The sequence below is a fragment of the Melozone crissalis genome, unplaced genomic scaffold (genome assembly GCF_028551555.1).
Source record: "Melozone crissalis strain CALT ecotype California unplaced genomic scaffold, PUWL_Pcris_2 ptg000023l_1, whole genome shotgun sequence".
NCBI classification, from domain to species: Eukaryota; Metazoa; Chordata; class Aves; order Passeriformes; family Passerellidae; genus Melozone; species Melozone crissalis.
Window position 1 is genome coordinate 32,011,436 of NW_026535801.1, and position 16,084 is coordinate 32,027,519.

General features: G+C 48.8%; 2 protein-coding genes across 2 annotated transcripts in view; both read right to left on the reverse strand.

The window, feature by feature from the left end:
• HEG1 (heart development protein with EGF like domains 1) overlaps nucleotides 1-4,486 on the reverse strand; it is a 49,171-nt gene extending 44,685 nt beyond the window's left edge. The window contains exons 1-3 of the mRNA XM_054278401.1: nucleotides 4,346-4,486; nucleotides 3,896-3,972; nucleotides 3,658-3,833 (exon numbers count right to left, since the gene is read on the reverse strand). Of these exons, the coding sequence (XP_054134376.1) occupies nucleotides 3,658-3,833; nucleotides 3,896-3,972; nucleotides 4,346-4,486 (394 nt within the window). The remainder of the gene's footprint in view (nucleotides 1-3,657; nucleotides 3,834-3,895; nucleotides 3,973-4,345) is intronic.
• Nucleotides 4,487-12,747: 8,261 nt separating this feature from the next.
• SLC12A8 (solute carrier family 12 member 8) overlaps nucleotides 12,748-16,084 on the reverse strand; it is a 45,369-nt gene continuing 42,032 nt past the window's right edge. Inside the window, exons 12-13 of the mRNA XM_054278286.1 lie at nucleotides 15,803-15,863; nucleotides 12,748-12,913 (exon numbers count right to left, since the gene is read on the reverse strand). Coding sequence (XP_054134261.1) covers nucleotides 12,748-12,913; nucleotides 15,803-15,863 — 227 coding nt within the window. The remainder of the gene's footprint in view (nucleotides 12,914-15,802; nucleotides 15,864-16,084) is intronic.

The following is a 16,084-nucleotide window of genomic DNA, read 5'->3' on the forward strand; positions in this document are numbered from 1 at the left end:
CAGTGCCCATCAATACCCATCACTGTGTGCTCCCTGCCAGCCAGGCCACACAGCTATCCCTCAGACCACTCATTCAGCACTTAAATATCACAACAAGTGCTTCGACAAATTGATGTGAACCCAGCTGCCCAGTGGACAAACCCTGCTACCTTCCAGGGCCTGAGAAGGTGAACAGGCAGGAAGCTGATCTCCAATCTTCCTCCGTTTCTGAAATGCCTTTTTTTCCTTTTCTTTTCTTTTTTGCTTTAAATTATGCACCCCAAAGGAGCAGAGCTAAATCCATACAATCCCGGGGAGTTCATGTTCACAGCCCACCAACCAAATCCACTCAGAGCTCACAGAGGAGCAGCAAAGATGCCCGAGACAGGAAAACCCTGCAGCCTTTTGATAGCAGTGCTGAGGCACAGGAGGCAATTCTTCCTTGTCCCTGCACCACAGGGGGAGGGAGCATCCTTCCTGCACCACCCACAGTCACCTGAAACTGCATCAAAGCCAGAGAGCAGCATCTTGCACCTCTCTGCATCAGTGTAGCTGCAGGGAGAGCTGGGCTCTGCCCCCAGGAGCCACAAAATACACACGGCAAAATGTGAGGTAGGTTTGGAGGTAACACCATACGTCTGTGCAAACAAACATACTCAGCATCTTCTTCTCTCGCTGCTAACTTTGCTTCTTCCTCACACAGAAAGTTTCAGGCAGAAAGTTAAAAATACACATAAATAAATACAGATTGTTTACCCCTTGTGAGAGTTTTGGAAAGTTTCTCCCAGCAGCCAGCCTAAATCTCTGCTGCAACTAAAAAAAACAGCTGGTTCCTTCTCAGGCAATTTCACACCTCATTGCCAGGGCTCCCACCAGGGAAGCCGCATAGAAAGGTGGCACCTGCCATGGGACAGAGGGAGCAGGGACAGAAGGACAGACACAGATGGCAGCAAAGCAGATCAGCTTCTCAGGGAAAGCCCATTGCCAGCGGCTCCGTGCTGTGCTGGGCACCCTGGCAGGGCACCTGTGAGGGTAGAAGTGGCAGGAAAAGGGACATGGCAGGAACAGGGAGACCCCAGCCACAGTGACTTTGTCAGGGGCTCGGTGTTACCTCTGCTGTCCTGTGGTGTCATTGGAATTATTCCCATTTCACAGATGGGAAACCTGAAATTCTGAGACCTGCAGGAGGACAGGGCTTGTAACCAAACCCTGACCTGACCCAGGCTGGTGGCAGACAGTGCCCTTCAGCTCACTCAGTGCCCATGTGAAGTTGTGCCAGAAGAGATTTCATGGAGAGATTTAGTAATGCTTTAACTTTACTGTCACCAGCTTTCTTGCTTCCTACTTCACCTATTTTTTTTTTTTCCTGTGTTACTGTCCTTGGGTTCAGACAGTATTATAAACACAGGCTAAAGCCATCTGTGCTCATCTCTCAGCAGACAGGCCCACAGAGGGTCAGGCAGGGAGGGCGGCAGATGCAGGCTGAGGCACAAGCCGGCCAGGAAGGCAGTGAGGCTGCGAGGGCAGCCCTGCTCCCTTGCCCCACGCTTTGTAAGAGACTCAGAAGCCCCATTTCTACACCCACTGCCTCACCATCTGCTCACTAAGCCCTGCCTGAGAAGGGCTTTTGCCACCCAGCCCCAGACTGTTGCAAAGGGAGATGTAATCTTCATTTCCTGGCAGTGCCAGGGTGATGGGTTCACAAGAAATGGTACCCCGGCTTCAAGCAAGTGTTTTCAAAGGTGGGAAATGCCTCCAGAGGGGCAGGAGCAGTGGTGACACAAAGAGAGACTGCTCAGGAATCTGCAGCTCAACCTGAGGGTGATTCAGGAGATCCCCAGCCTGCTCCTGCAGCACCAGACAATTCCCGTGACTGACAGGCATGGAGCTGGCGCTAACAGCGAGTGAATCGCAGCTGTCAGGAGCCAGGGTAATTCACGGTGCCGTTTGCTGGGGAGAGAGCTACTGCTGGGCTATTTATCACTCCTTCACGGCATGCCCTGCTCCTTCTGGCTGTGCCTGACATCATTCACAAGCACCTGTGGCTGCTGAGCCCGGGCTGCACGGAGCAAAGCCTGCACCCCCGAGCCGGCCAGCCAGGCACTGTGGGCTGACAAATGGCTCTTCCAGCATGTGGACAGATAGTCCGAGCTTTTCAGACTCCTAACAAAGGAAATGCATTCCTCTACTGACTCTCAGGAGTCATCAAGGTCACAGGAAAAGATGCCAGACTGAAAGCTGAGATGAAATTAAATATTTTTTTTTCTGTCCGCTGAGGAATCTGCACAGCTTTCAACAAATAATAGGTGAGCGGTTTGCTGGCAAGTTGCAGATTTTATCTTCACAAGGTTGGTAGCAGGTAAGACAGCATTATTCTCTCCCAGTTTGGAGGGCAAACCAATACTTGGAGTGGCACAAAGAAGTAGCTGAGCTGGGAACAGACCCAAATCTCCTTCATTTCCATGCAGTATCCTAGTCACAAAGCTGCTCTCACAAGCACTGCTAGTTAGGAGCTTTCTAATCCACTGCAGGCTACATTCCAGCTGATATCCCTAGCTATACATTGGTCTAGTCTGGATACATCCTACAAAAGCACGCCTTGGGTTTGTGAAGAAAATGAAAAGGTTATAAATGTACTTTCTCACATTTCCTGAAATTTTACAGCTCCATGCAACTAAACTTAACCCCAAGTTCCAAAGCACAATATTCTCTCCACATCAGAAATTAAAAGATAAAATTTGACAGTCCAGCTTAGGCAGGCAATGAATGCTAAAACCCACTTAAAACCTACGCAGGATTAATTTGACATATTGGATTCCTTATACCACCTGCAGACACTCAGTGCTTTCCAAACTCATTGAGAATTAGTCATCCTTAGAGCTATGTGCCTTCTTTGGTGAGTAAGTGAGCCAGTTTACTGAATGACACTTGAAACATCCCTGCTTGTTCTGGGAAAAATAAGGTTTATCCTGTGCTGGAACCACATTCAGCACAATCTGTAAAGCACGAAACTAGGCATTTCTTGTGATAATAGCACTGAAGATGTGGCATAAAAGGAAGAATTTGACTCTATACGTGACTAATCTGACAGTCTGTTGGCGACTAGAAAAGGAGGGTATTTACAGAGAGCTGACAGCATCTGTCCCCACACCTGACAGGGGTCAGTGTCTAAGGAGAGATGAGAGCATTGCTGGAGACAAGCAGGAGGCAACCCAGACCCCAAAGATCACCTACAGGAGCCCCCGTTTCCCACCTGGATGGGTGTACACATGTGGACAGCACTCCTGGTGTCCCCCAAAACCCTTCTCAAGTTCCTCGGTGAAGTTTGCACCGCTCGCCTTCCAGTCTGTCCACACAGCCACAACGTGTTTACACTTTCCCACCCACCATTCCCATCCCAAACCTTCACCCACTGAAGCAGCTGTAGGACGGTGAGCTGGGCAAGGTTAAAAAGGAAAAGGAACTGGGGGGGAGTGTTACACTTCCCAGCAGAGCCAGCTCTGGTGATGTCGGGATGCTCAGCACCCACAGCAGCGGTGCCGTGGGGACAGCGCGGGGTCCCACGCCACGAGAGACCCGCACCATGCGGACCCCGTGCTCTCCGGCCGCTGCCGGGACGAAATCCCGTCCGTCCCTTTCTCCCCATCCCTATCCCCATCCCCATCGCGGGGCACTCACCCGGGCTGCCGGCGGGAAGCGAGGAAGGGCGGCCGAGACGGTTTCGGGACGGAGGAGGAGGAGGGGGAGGTGGAGGAAGACGCCGCGGGGAGGCGAGGGGCAGCGGGCCGGCCGGCGGGACCGGGACCAGCCCCAAGCCCAGCAGCAGCAGCAGGGTGCAGGCTGCCGGCATGGCGCTGGGGGTGGATGCAAGGGGAGCCGGGGGGGGGGGGGGGCAGGGGGGTGGCTGTTCACATACCCGGAGCGGGGCAATGAATAACCACGTAAATAGCGATTTTTTAATGAATTCCCCGTGCCCCCCCCTCGGGGCGGCGCCTTAAAAGTGCGGGGTGCCCATAGCGGAGGGGGTGAGGGGGGGGCCCGGCCAGCAGCGGCAGCAGCCTGCGGCCAAGTGCCGGCGCCCGAAAGTAAAAGGGCAGGCGGCGGAGGCTCCTCCTCGAGCCTGACATCACCCAGCCGCGGCTCGGCTCGGCTCGGCATGGCCCGACTCCCCACGGCCCCCCCCACCCCGGCACGGCCCGGCCCGGCCCCCAGCGGCCGCCCTCTCCCGCCCCGCGCAGCCGTCGGGCCGCCCGCTCCCTCACCCGGCTGGCTGCGGCAGCACCGGGACTATTAGCACTAGTAATAATAATAATAACAATAACGCTCCTTTTACTTCTACTTTATTTTTCCTGCTGCATCTCCAAACCGCGCTGGGCGAGCGTGACCCCCTGCCCGCCGGCGCGGAGGTGGCCCGGTTCGGTTCCGCGTTAAACACGGGCAGCGCGCAGGGCCCGCAGCCGGCGGGCACGGCGGCCCCCGCTATGGCAGGATCACCCCCCTCTCGCATTGCTCTGCCCCGAACTTAAATCCCACCGAAATCGAGTCCTTGACAAATAACTTCAGCTTTTTTCTTGCTTATAAAGCTGACTCCCTTTTGAACGCCGGCAGCAGCGTTTGAGGGTGCAGTTTCTGGCAGTGGTGAATTTCCCAGGCCGGGCTGTACGGGAGGCAAAGGATTTCCCTTCATTGTTCTGAAATTCCCCTTCATAATTTCATGCTCCTAGCTCTGGGAGGGAGCACGCCGTAGAGCAGTGGGCTGGGCTTTGCCAGGGCTGTCGGCATCCCCATGTGCCGGGTTTAGGGTCCTCCTGAGCTCTCCCTCTCCAGGGGAGCACAAACCCGTCCTGGCCCACCTCTCCCCTGGAGTCGCTCCTGGGCCCTGCACTTTTCCCTCGAGCTGCTTCAGAACCAGACCTGATTTCCTCAAGCCAAGCAGAACCCGACCTTCCGGAGGGGAGGGTGGCTGGTGACAACTCGCCGCGTGCCGCCGGCTGCAGCACCGAGCAGGCCCGGGGTCCGCTCCACAGCCCCCCGCTGCCTGCTTTGCTCTTCGCCGAAAGCAGAAGTCGGAGGCTGACGTACACAAACTCTCCTGGAAGCCTCTTTCCACCCAAGAGGTGGCACTGATGAGCCCACACCAGCGCGCCAAGGGCCTTGGCTTTACCCCACAGGGCTCTCCTCTGCCCCCGGGCTTTTCTCTCCATGCCACCTCTGAGGAATCCCTCTATCAATCCATGCTCTAGTCTACTCCCTACAGCTTTTGCCATCTTCTTGCTTCAAATTTGCCTAAACCCAAGGAACAAGTCAAGCTGCTCAGTTTTGGACATGAAGCACAAACCAATCATGATTATGCTTTTGTCATGCAAGTAACCACCCCAATCCTGGCAAATGGAGTGACCCAGAAGCCACAGGCAACACCAAGGTGCCTCATCAACAGAGGGCATTTTTAGGCCTCTTCATTCTCTGTCCAGGTATTTACATGTTCTGTATGGAATAGTTGTGCAAAACAAAGCTTCTGTCTTGATAAGACAGAGAGACCAATACACAGCTAAAGCTCAGGGGAAGAGCTGTGAAGTATTTTGATACTTTGGGAGATGCCACAGGTAGTGCAGTGCAGCAGCTCAAACACTTGGGGATATCTTTCTACATAAAATACAGGACTCCATGCTAGCAATTATTAAGATAGTAAGTAATAAATATGATTCTTTAGAAAGTTTTGTTAGTCCCTGGAAAGAAGCACCTTCCAACCAGCAAATCTGACGTTTTTAACTGTGCAATACACATAAGGCAGTAGGGCCACAGAAACCTCTCTGAGGCCAAGGATGCATTCTCAGGGCAGCAGGGGCCAAATGAAAACCAAACTTTGCCCTGACATGAAATGGATGTTCTCCTGTCCACTCACTCTCATGCCTGAGGGCCCTAATACCAAGTCTAGAGCTCACTCCCTTTCCCCCACCTTTTCCCAGAGACTTCCCTAACATCTGAGCCACACAGCAGCTCCCCACTCTTACTGCATCCTTCCAAGCTGTAAATCCAACAAGCAGGAAGCACAGTATCAAATGCTTTTCCAAAAGGATCTCAATAAATTCTTCCTACTGTTTCCCTCAACAGGCCCATGGAGAGCCATAGCTGACACAGGCAAATGCAAACCAAACACTTCTGCAGGAACAGCCCATGTGGAATGGTATTGAATGGCTCTGTGCCCCCATAGCACGGCCTACTCTGCAGTGCCACTAGCCAGGAAAACAGGGAAGGCTGAATTAACCTCCTCTGCCTGTGGGGGAAGGGGGTAGCTGATATCCTCCCAAAATCTGCCATTAAACCTGCCTGACCTGCTGCATTTCTGAAGCACACAGGGCACTTGTGACCACGATGGGGTGACCATGAGGGGTGTGTGCCCGAGTGCAGAGCCAGCAGCAGGAAACACTGGCCAGTGGGCCCTGTGTGCCCTTGGATGAGCCACATCCTGCAGGGCTTGGTATAGCTGGGACAGGAATGCCACTGCAGCCTCTGAAGCCCATGGCAGTGGTGAGCTGCCTTCACCAGACCCAGCCAAGGCCCCACATGTATGAACCCATGGGCCTAAACCAGCACTCACCATCAGAAAAAAATCTCCCTGCTCTCTCCATCATGGTTCCATGAGCAGCATATTATTTACGAGCACCTGGAAAGGAAGCACCGACATTCAGGCAGTTTCAGACTTCCTAAATGCAGTCCCTTCCCCCACAGGTGTCTGATTTGTCAAGGTTTAGTGCCTGTAAATTTAAAGCTACCATGTTTTCCTGCCATCTTATTTTTTATCCCTACCTTCAGGGTTTCGTAAGGAATATAAGGAGTCAATTTATGACTGATATTTTTGAGCTCCAGTTTCAACAGCCACGTGAAAACAACAGAGAAAAAAAACTCACTTGTTTGGTTTTTATTCAAAAAATACTCTTTTACCCATTGGAGCTGCAGAGGGCAGTGTGGAGGGGATATGAACCCTGCCACCCATGTGATGAGTTTGACACCCTTGGGGGCTGGGAAAGAAGCTTCAGTGGTGGGAGAAGGAAGAACTGCAGCAGGATGAAGGTGGCTGTGTGGAGCACAAGGTCTCAGTGAAGGCCACCAGCACTTGGCTTTTCCCCATGTGGTGCTGGAGTTGTTTATCCCCATGGCACACCACACACTCCGCTGCAGCATCCTGCTGATGCTGCTCCCAGGGCAGCTCCAGGCCGAGGGCTGCTCCACACCCTCCTTGTAATAGGAGATTTAAATGCATGAAATCATGTCTGAGGAGCCAGATGGGCCAGGCAAAGCCTGATGTCGAGTAATGCCCCAGCATCCTCCTGAAAGAGGCTGTGACCTCAAACGCCTCCCCAAATCATGTACAGAGCACGTTTAGCACTTCCATCTGAAAGCAAGCAGCACATTCCACACACAGCAAAGGAGTTAAAAACAAACAAACAAACAACCTCATCAACACAGGAAGCCTCTAACAAAGCTATATGTAAAACATGATTGAAATTGATTAATTGAAACCTGCCCATCACCTTGTTTTGGGGGAGGGAAAAACAGAGTGTGTTTTTATTTCACCTCGATTTCCATTTTCCAGGTTGAGGGGCTACAGACATATGACAAAATTCTACATTGTTTTGGTCTGAAATCCCAAAAAACCACAAGAGTCTCTACAGAAGAGGCATCTCTGTAGCACTTTGTGAGGATTACAGTAACCAGTCCCTTCCTTCTGGTTCCATAGGAACCTTTCACGGCACAGCCAATGTCATGAAACTCCTGCAGCTCCCTTGAAACTCATCCCAGATCTGTCCAAAACTTGGATCAGGCTCATAAACCTCAGACAAGTTTTAAGCTGATGATGAATTAAGGTACAAAGTGAATATTTTCTCCTCCTGGAATTTGTTATTAAAAGCCCTGAGTTTCCAAAGTGGACAAATAGTTCCTGAGTAATTAATTACCTTCACATCTCCTCTTGATGCCACAAACCATCCATTAACAGACACCAATCATCCAAAAGGCACTTAATACGTGACCATTATTCCTGAAATTTTGGGGTTGGTGGTATTTTATTGATTTATTTAAACAAAAACTGCTTGCCTCGTACCTCCATTGGAAGCAGCTTGTTCCAGGTATTTGACATTTGGAGGTCAGGATGGATACAGGTCTTGTGATCCCTCTTCATCCCTCACAGAAAAATGCACAACTTGATATTTCATTTTGAATCCTGTCACTGGAAAAAAGAATCCCTTATTTTCTGAGGGGAAAAAAATGAACCAGCCATCCAAATCTATCCGGGAAGAAGCAATTCTAAATTTCTTATTTATTTCTTTCAGGACCTTTTTCCACCAACTCTGGTTTGGAGCACACCCAGATATTCTGCAGCTGAGCTAAACACTTCAGAGCAGTGCCCTTAAATCTGGAAAGAAGCCCCCAGTGAAATTTAGAAGAGACACTTGGATCCAATGAAGTTACAGGTGTGCTCCTCTATCACCAAGTTTCTGGGAGCACCCGTGGTTCTGTTTGCTCTTGCATAAGGAGGGCAAATCCCAGGTATTGGGGGATATGAGCACAAAAATCCTGTGAAAAAAGCCACGAGGAGCAGAAGGCAGAGAGGAAAGGAGCCTCTCCTGTGCCGAATGGGCTTTAAAGTGATTTATTTTTAGCCTGCAGTTTGCTGCTAGAGCCTCTCATCCGTAGCTTTTAAGGCTGTTACCGCTGAGGTCTCACCTTGTCTCAGGTTTAAGGGATGCTGTGCCAAATCTGGGTTGCAGCAAGACACCACTGCAGAACATAACAAGAGCATTATATTCCACTTTCATACAGAGCTAACAAATTTATAGGTTGTCTACAAAATCTCCTCTCTTTTATCCCTGTAATTACCCTCTCTAAAATTCACCAGGCAAGGGCATTAATTCAAATAACTTCAATTTCCCACTAACCTAAATGTTAATCCTAGGCTGGCTCTTGTGCTTCAGCAAATCTCTTCTGACCTTGCAGGTGTATGATGCTGTTTAAGAAACTTTGCCTGTCTGAATTTAAATCAGAGCCACATGGGTGAGAACAAACCACCTCATAAGGCACAGAAAGCCCCCTGTGCCTTAATTCAGCCATGAACACAAGCATCATTTCATATTTCACCCTTCTTTGCTGCTTCAATGCTGTGGTCACAACTATCTGCTGTGAAGAAATGGCCATGGCAGGGGTGTGATATTTTAGCCACCATACACAGAAATAACCATTGAAGGAAACTCAAGGCTGATCAAGAGAAGACAAGAGGAGAGTGGGGGAAAAAAGACAAGTTTGAGCTAAGATATGGGTTTAATGAACTTAATTCTCCCTGTGCAGATTCCTAATGGGACACAGATCCATGTGGATGACAATTTATACCAACTGAGAAGCTGTCTCTTAATGCCAATATCACAACAATTTTTCTGCCCATTCTTAGTCCTGACTATTTGTGCTGGCAGTTTTTTGAGGCATAAAATTCCAATTTCTGGACCCTCTTAGTGCTAAGGGATCATAAATGCAGCATGAGCTTCCAGGCAGGACTGCAAAGCAAGTAATAAAATATTTATCCTCACCCGCCTTCTGTGCTTCTATGCTCTGCAAAGGAAACCATCAAAAGTGGAGCCACCAATTTACAGCTGGAGCCTTCAAAAGGAACCAAACTGTGCACCACATCCACATCTCTCTCAAAAACAAATGTTTTCACACCTTGACCCTTTGCAGAACATAATAATAATAATAACACTAATAATAATAATAATAATAATAATATCAAATTTCAAACAAAAAGGAAAATAATTATAGGATGATAAAAAATCTCACATGGCTTAAAAAGCAGTAAGGCCTTCCATAATTACAGTAGCCAAGCTGCAACCTTGATATACAACAAGGCATCTGATGCTCAGAGCTGGGCCCCAAACTCACCTTCAGGGAACCTGAAGCTTCATGAAATCCCCAGGATGTGGAGGCTCAGCTGGGCTCTCAGGGGATGAAAGCAGCACATTTCCATTCACAGGAGCAGTCCCCACCCACATTTCTTCCCTTCAGGCACTAAATGTGAAGATGATAAATTCCTGCCCAACTAATTTCACCCTTTTTTTTTTAGTAGAGTGCAACCAAAGCTACAGCCATTTTTGAAGTGACACCATGATCTTTAGCTGTACAACTGCTTGCTTGCTTTTTTTCCTGCTGGAAAAGTTTCCTTGGTGCAAAGCCCTGTGTTCCTGTAGTGTCTCATGGTGTTTCCAATGCTGCCCAGACTTCAGGATTATTGGTGCTAAAACAAGGCTTCCTGCCACTCTTACCATTAACTACACCCAAGCTAATGCTGCAGGCAAGATCAGCATGCCCTTTCCAAGCATTACCCAGGAAGGTTGTTGTACTCTTCACCTGTGATGCAGCCAGGATTGTGTGATGCATTTGCCCCTGCAGCTACAAGGGAAGGAGCAGGTGCCTGTGCTTACCAGGTGATGGAAGGAGCTGCTTCCTGCTGTGGTGGTGGAGGTGCCAGTGAAGGAGGTGGTAGAGTTTCTCCAGCAGCAGCACATAGAGCCCCCAGAAACCCCTGGAACAGTGTGCTCTGCAGAGCCTTCCCTCCACTGCCAGGTGTCAAGAGCAGCAATAACCATCCAGCGCTGATGCCAGAGCCACAGGTCCCTTTCTCCAGACACACCCCATCCCTGCACCCAGAGCTCTCCAGGTGTCCCCTCCCCAGGCCCCTGCATGGCACAGCACACTGCCTCTCCCTGGCAGCCAGCAGAGGCCTGGCCAGCACACAAACACAACTGGAATGTTCCAGAGGTGCAAAGGGCTCCTGGATGGTGGTGGCAGGAGGAGACAGCTGCTGCACACTTAGCTGAAAGCAAAGCTGGGGGACCTCCTCCCACCACTGCTAGACCAAGGGCCCATCACATCCCAGTTTTGGGGACAAGCAGGGGCCACAGTGTTGAAGAGGCAAACACTCTCCACCAAATTATCTGTTTTCAACCAGTGCAACTCCTCAGCCAGCGAGATACACAGCCAAGGACCTTCCCCACCCTCCCTCTCTGGATCTCCTAAGTCATGTCGTATTTTAAGAAGGGAATTAAATTATTTAGTAGCCAACAAAGAAGCTATCTAGGAATTTCTGTCTATTAATCTCTTCATGCCATGCTCTGGGGTTTTCTTTTGTTCAAGCTACAGAGAAACGCGGGGCTGAGCAATCCTTGACTCGGGAGGAAAGGGGCCACTGTAACACAGCACCAAGCAGCTTACCAACAGTGGGACAGCACCAAGGAGTGTTTGAAGTTTGCACAACAGGGGTATCTGCCAAGGTTAAGCATGCTACAAGCACAGGGAGGGCTCTCTGGAGCCACTGGCCCCAGGAGAAGCTTCAACATGGGCCCAAAATCCACAGAGCAGATTCAGATTCTTTGGAAACCACCAGCAAGAAACAGGCAGGAAGGAATCCTGGAAAGGTGTTTCCAACACTGAGTGACTGATTCGAGGTGGGTCAGAGCAGGTCACACAAACACAACTTTCCTCTTGCCTCTGTTGAGATAATTAAAGTTAAAAGCACTTAGTCCAAGACCTGCAACCTTGAGAAATGAATACACTTTCTGCAGTGCGCCAAGCCTTTCTGCAGGCTCTTTTCTCCATGTCAGCAGAAAGCCTCCTGTGCCTCCCTCTGTAAAAGAAAGGAAAGAGCCAAAGCTGCAGCTGGCCAGGCCATGGGATGGGACTCCCCTCACCCAGCAACACCAGGACAATTAGCACTGGCAAGTGGAATGGTGCTCAAAGGCATTGAGAGTGCCCACAGAAAGAATGGAGAGGAGTTCCTGGTGTCTCAGGCTTTTATTGCACAGAAGGAGAAATAAATAATCTAAAGGTTGAAATTATCAGAGATGAAACAAAGTGAAAGGCAGTGATTTCCCCCTCCTCATAATGTCAGAACTGATGTGTGGTGCTGGGGGTAAAGTTATTTTGCTAAAGCAATTCTGAACCATCTGTCCCTTCAGCCAGGAGATGCTTTAAGTGGGCCCAGCTATTTCATCAGGTCTCAGCTCTCACATCAGAAAGGATGTGGGAAATAACTATGAACAGCTTCTAAGACATAATTTCACAGTTTTACAGAAGAGGTCATTATCCTGCATTGCTGCACTTAAATGTGCGATTTCAGTTGTGAATATACTTCATAATCTTCTTATACTTGCCACTGATTCTGGCCTATTGTCTAATGTCTTAAAATACTTTCTAAGACCTTGATAATTGAAATGCTGAGGTAGAAAATTACTGTATTACAAGCAGGGAAATTCATGCCTAGAGGAGAAGTGAATTGACCTGGAAGGTCGCATCCATCCGTGGCACAGCTGGGAGTGGGGCACTGGCTCCTGCTGCCAGCGTCACTGCTCCCAGGCAGAGTGTCCCCGGTCACCCAGAGGACATCTGAAATGGGGTGTTGTAAGCTTTTAGAGCAGCAACCTTTTTTAGAACTCAATAGAGCTTAAAATTGAATTCCTTAAAAGGGTTATACTGTCTTCAGTAACTCATCACTTCCCAGGCTGGCCCTTTCATTTCCATTTTCTCCCCTCAGTTTGGGTAAGGTTTGAAGCCCAGCAATGCTATGGCTTGCATAAACAAACAAGCCTCAAATATATAAATAGCAATTCACATCCTTTGTGCGTACATTCAAGTATTTCAAAAGGCACCCGTGGCAGCCATTAGCACTTCTAAATGCTTTTTGAAGTAATGGATTGATTTTTTTTGTGTGTGTATGTGGTGTGTCCTTCACTGGAACTGGCTCCCAAATTCCTCTCTGCTGATGAGCGAGGACTGGTGGTAGCGGTCCCGCGAGGCAAAGTCTGCGTTCTCCTCGGTGAGCTGCCTGGTCTCCATGCCAACTGTAGCAAAGGATGGTGTCACCACGATCTGCTCCTTGGGAGCTGGCCTTCTCCTGCAAGCAGAGAAGCAGAGGTGCCTGCATCACCCCCTGTTTGTTATCCATTGCCAGCCATGCTCTCGGCTGTGCCAGCAAGGCAGGGTGATTCCAGAAGAGGCGAAATCCTCCCCGGTGCCCCTTGGAGGCACAGAGTTAACCTGAGAGCATTTTTCTTAGAAGGCACAAAAGAAATGTTCTCCCTTTCCCCAAATATACACTGCAAAATAAACATTTTCATAACAAATAGGTTTCCTCTTTGGATATTGACTGTGTCAACACCTTCCACACCAAGCAAGAGAAGAAGGAGCACAAACCATTTCTAATGAAAAATATCCTTTTTATGGTCTCCTAAGCAATAAAAGAATTGTAATACTTTTTGTAATTTTTAAATAAAACAGGAGATTTCCCTGCAATCTCTTCATCCCAGAAGCTGATTTTAAGAAAACCTTATTGGCATTTTTAAATCAAAACTGTAAGACAAATATAGCACTGACTAAGACCTCATCAAGCACCTAAGAGCCTTAGAGGTGTCAAGAACCCTTGGCTGCCTCCAACTCCTTTGCAGCTGAAAGGAGCTTATTATTTTTCTCCAATTCTTGACTGGATTTCAGGAAAACAGGGCTCAGAAAAAACCTCTAAATTACTTCAATGCAGTTTTTTGCAGCAGAACATAGATGGGCTTCAAAATGACCCGACTCCCAAGCAGAGCCCAAGGTGTCTTTGTGCCAGTAAGAGCAGGAGCCCTGGCACTAGGAAAAGGTGACAAAGCTGGCTGGCTGACCCAGGGATTGCACTCTTTGAGAGGAGACAACCAGCATCAGTTTCTGCCTTGCGCACTCACCAGATCTCCCCTCAGCCTTTCTTGGCAGGGCCTGAAATTGCACTGACCAAAGAACCAAGGACTTTGTTGGTCTGGTAACCCAAAGATAAAATCCCCCTGTGACAACAGCCCCTCTCCTTTCCACGTGTGGTTATTCTCCATGAAGCCCCACACCTCAACCAGACTCCCACAGGGATTTCTGACAACGGGCAGGAGGCACAACTGAGATGCACCAAAGGACAGCTGAGAGGAAACTGCTGTTCTGTCATCACAGAGGCACCGAGATAAAATGACCAGCCACAAATCTGCCTGGGGTATGAAGCAGCAGGGTCTGGCTCACTGTGCCATGAGTAATTCTGGCAGCATTTCACATGGCCCCACTTACCCTCTTCCTGTCTTAACTCCTCACCCTTGGCTTGGGCTCGTGTCACCAGTCCAGCAGATGTTGTGCAAGGAGATAGGGGACAATCCCTTGCTCAGAATGAGATATTCAGAAAGTATATGTGGCGGTGCATCCCACTCCCCCTGCCCCTCGGGCTGCACTGTGATCTCAGAAATGCTTGTTGGGGCTCAGCCCTGAGAAACAGCACCTGGGCTCAGCGCCTCCTGAGCTTATCAGAGACACTGTCTGCTCCAGGGAACTAATGCTGACAGCTCCTGGTTTTTAATGAATATCCTTGGAAACTTATTTTTCTTGCATGAGTAAAAACCCAAGTGGAACAGCCTTTTTGTTATAGAGCATTCAAAGAAAGTTACCAACAAAAAATTGTGGCCAGGATGGAAAATTACTATGACCAAAACCAACTCTCTTGCTACACTGTAAGGAACAGTCCAGAGTGAGACCCTTTGAGCTCTCCTGGCCCATGATGGGCTGAGACCAGCATCTCCTTCAGTGGAACCTCTCAGAACAGTGACTCTCAAGTTTGCTATACTTGGAGGACCATCACCAGATGCTGATTACAGAGCCTGTGCTGATTCCCCCACTCTTCAAATTTCAACCCTCTACCTGTTGAGAAGATGCAAAGGCATCATAATTCCATAAGAATCTTTTGTTAAATGGTTTAAATTAAGGTATAAATTAAGTGCTGTTATGTCTAAAGCCTACCAAGGGACCTCAGAGAGATCCCTTACCCCTGGCTTCTCTCCCCAACCAACTCTGCTCACCAAAAGCTGTGGTCATGTTATAGGAACTGTGGGCAGAGACAGGACCTGGCAAGACAGACCAATGTGTTTAACTGCCTGGACTTTCATTTATTTAGAAGGAGGCAGCAAATTGGCACATATAATGCATGGCAGCTGGTGTTGCACAGTCCTCACTATGGTGTTCACTCACCCCAACAAAAAAGAAACCCAACAGACTGAAAAATTCAAAGCCCACTGCTCAAAGGCAAAGGTGCTCATAAGCTGCTACAGGAAACCCAATGAGATGGAATTAATAATTAATAGCATCAAATAAGTTTAACAAAACTAGTTAATAACCAACCAAAAAAAAAACCCCTCAAGGTCTTCTGGTAATCAAAACCCCAAGACAATGCTACTGCAGTCCCATGCAAACTCAATACTGAATGGTTCCTTCACCAAAGGCCCTGTTTATCATATTTGCCCCAAAGTTACTGCAGCTCCCCCACCCCAGATTTCCTCTCTGAAATTTGAACACAGCTGCCATGTGTGCCTGTTCCATCACTACCAGAGGAATTTGCTTTCAGTGAATGATGGGTGGAAGAGAAGGAGTCTGCAATTTCTCATTTCCTTGCAGATTTCCCAGTTCAACCTGAGCCATAGATTTGGAGCACAGACTTTTGGGGTAAGATAAAGCTTCAGGCCCCAAGATACAGTTATCAGCTGGCATTCCCACACACAAAGCAGAGGAAACTCCTGCTTCCCCACATACACAGCCAACCATATGCCAGGAAGCAAACAGCCTTTTTACAATTAAGCAAGAATGACCCTGAGTATGCAAAAAGAGGCAGAAAGACTGCTTAAGGTAATAAGCAAGTCAATTCTTCCAGCCCTCTGTGTGCTCATTAGTGGGTCATGGGAACAACGAGCAGTGGGTTGGTCACTGCCAAGTGACTGGTACCAACCTGCATGAAGAGATCAAAACCGACTTAATCCAGCCAAAGAAACTGAAATTTGCTGCTGCTCCTATGGAGAAAAGGCACAAGAAGTCAGTATGCTGCTAATTCTCTCATAATAGCATTATACCACTGCATTTTTGCATAAAATCTCAAACCAGCATGCTTGTTATTAGCCCGCAGTACCCAAAGATTCTGTGATAGTGAGAACATTCCTGCAGTCTTCCTGCATGCTGTGGCTTTTAAACAGCTGTCCAGTATGAACCCAAATTTCCTATGGAGAGCAGCTAT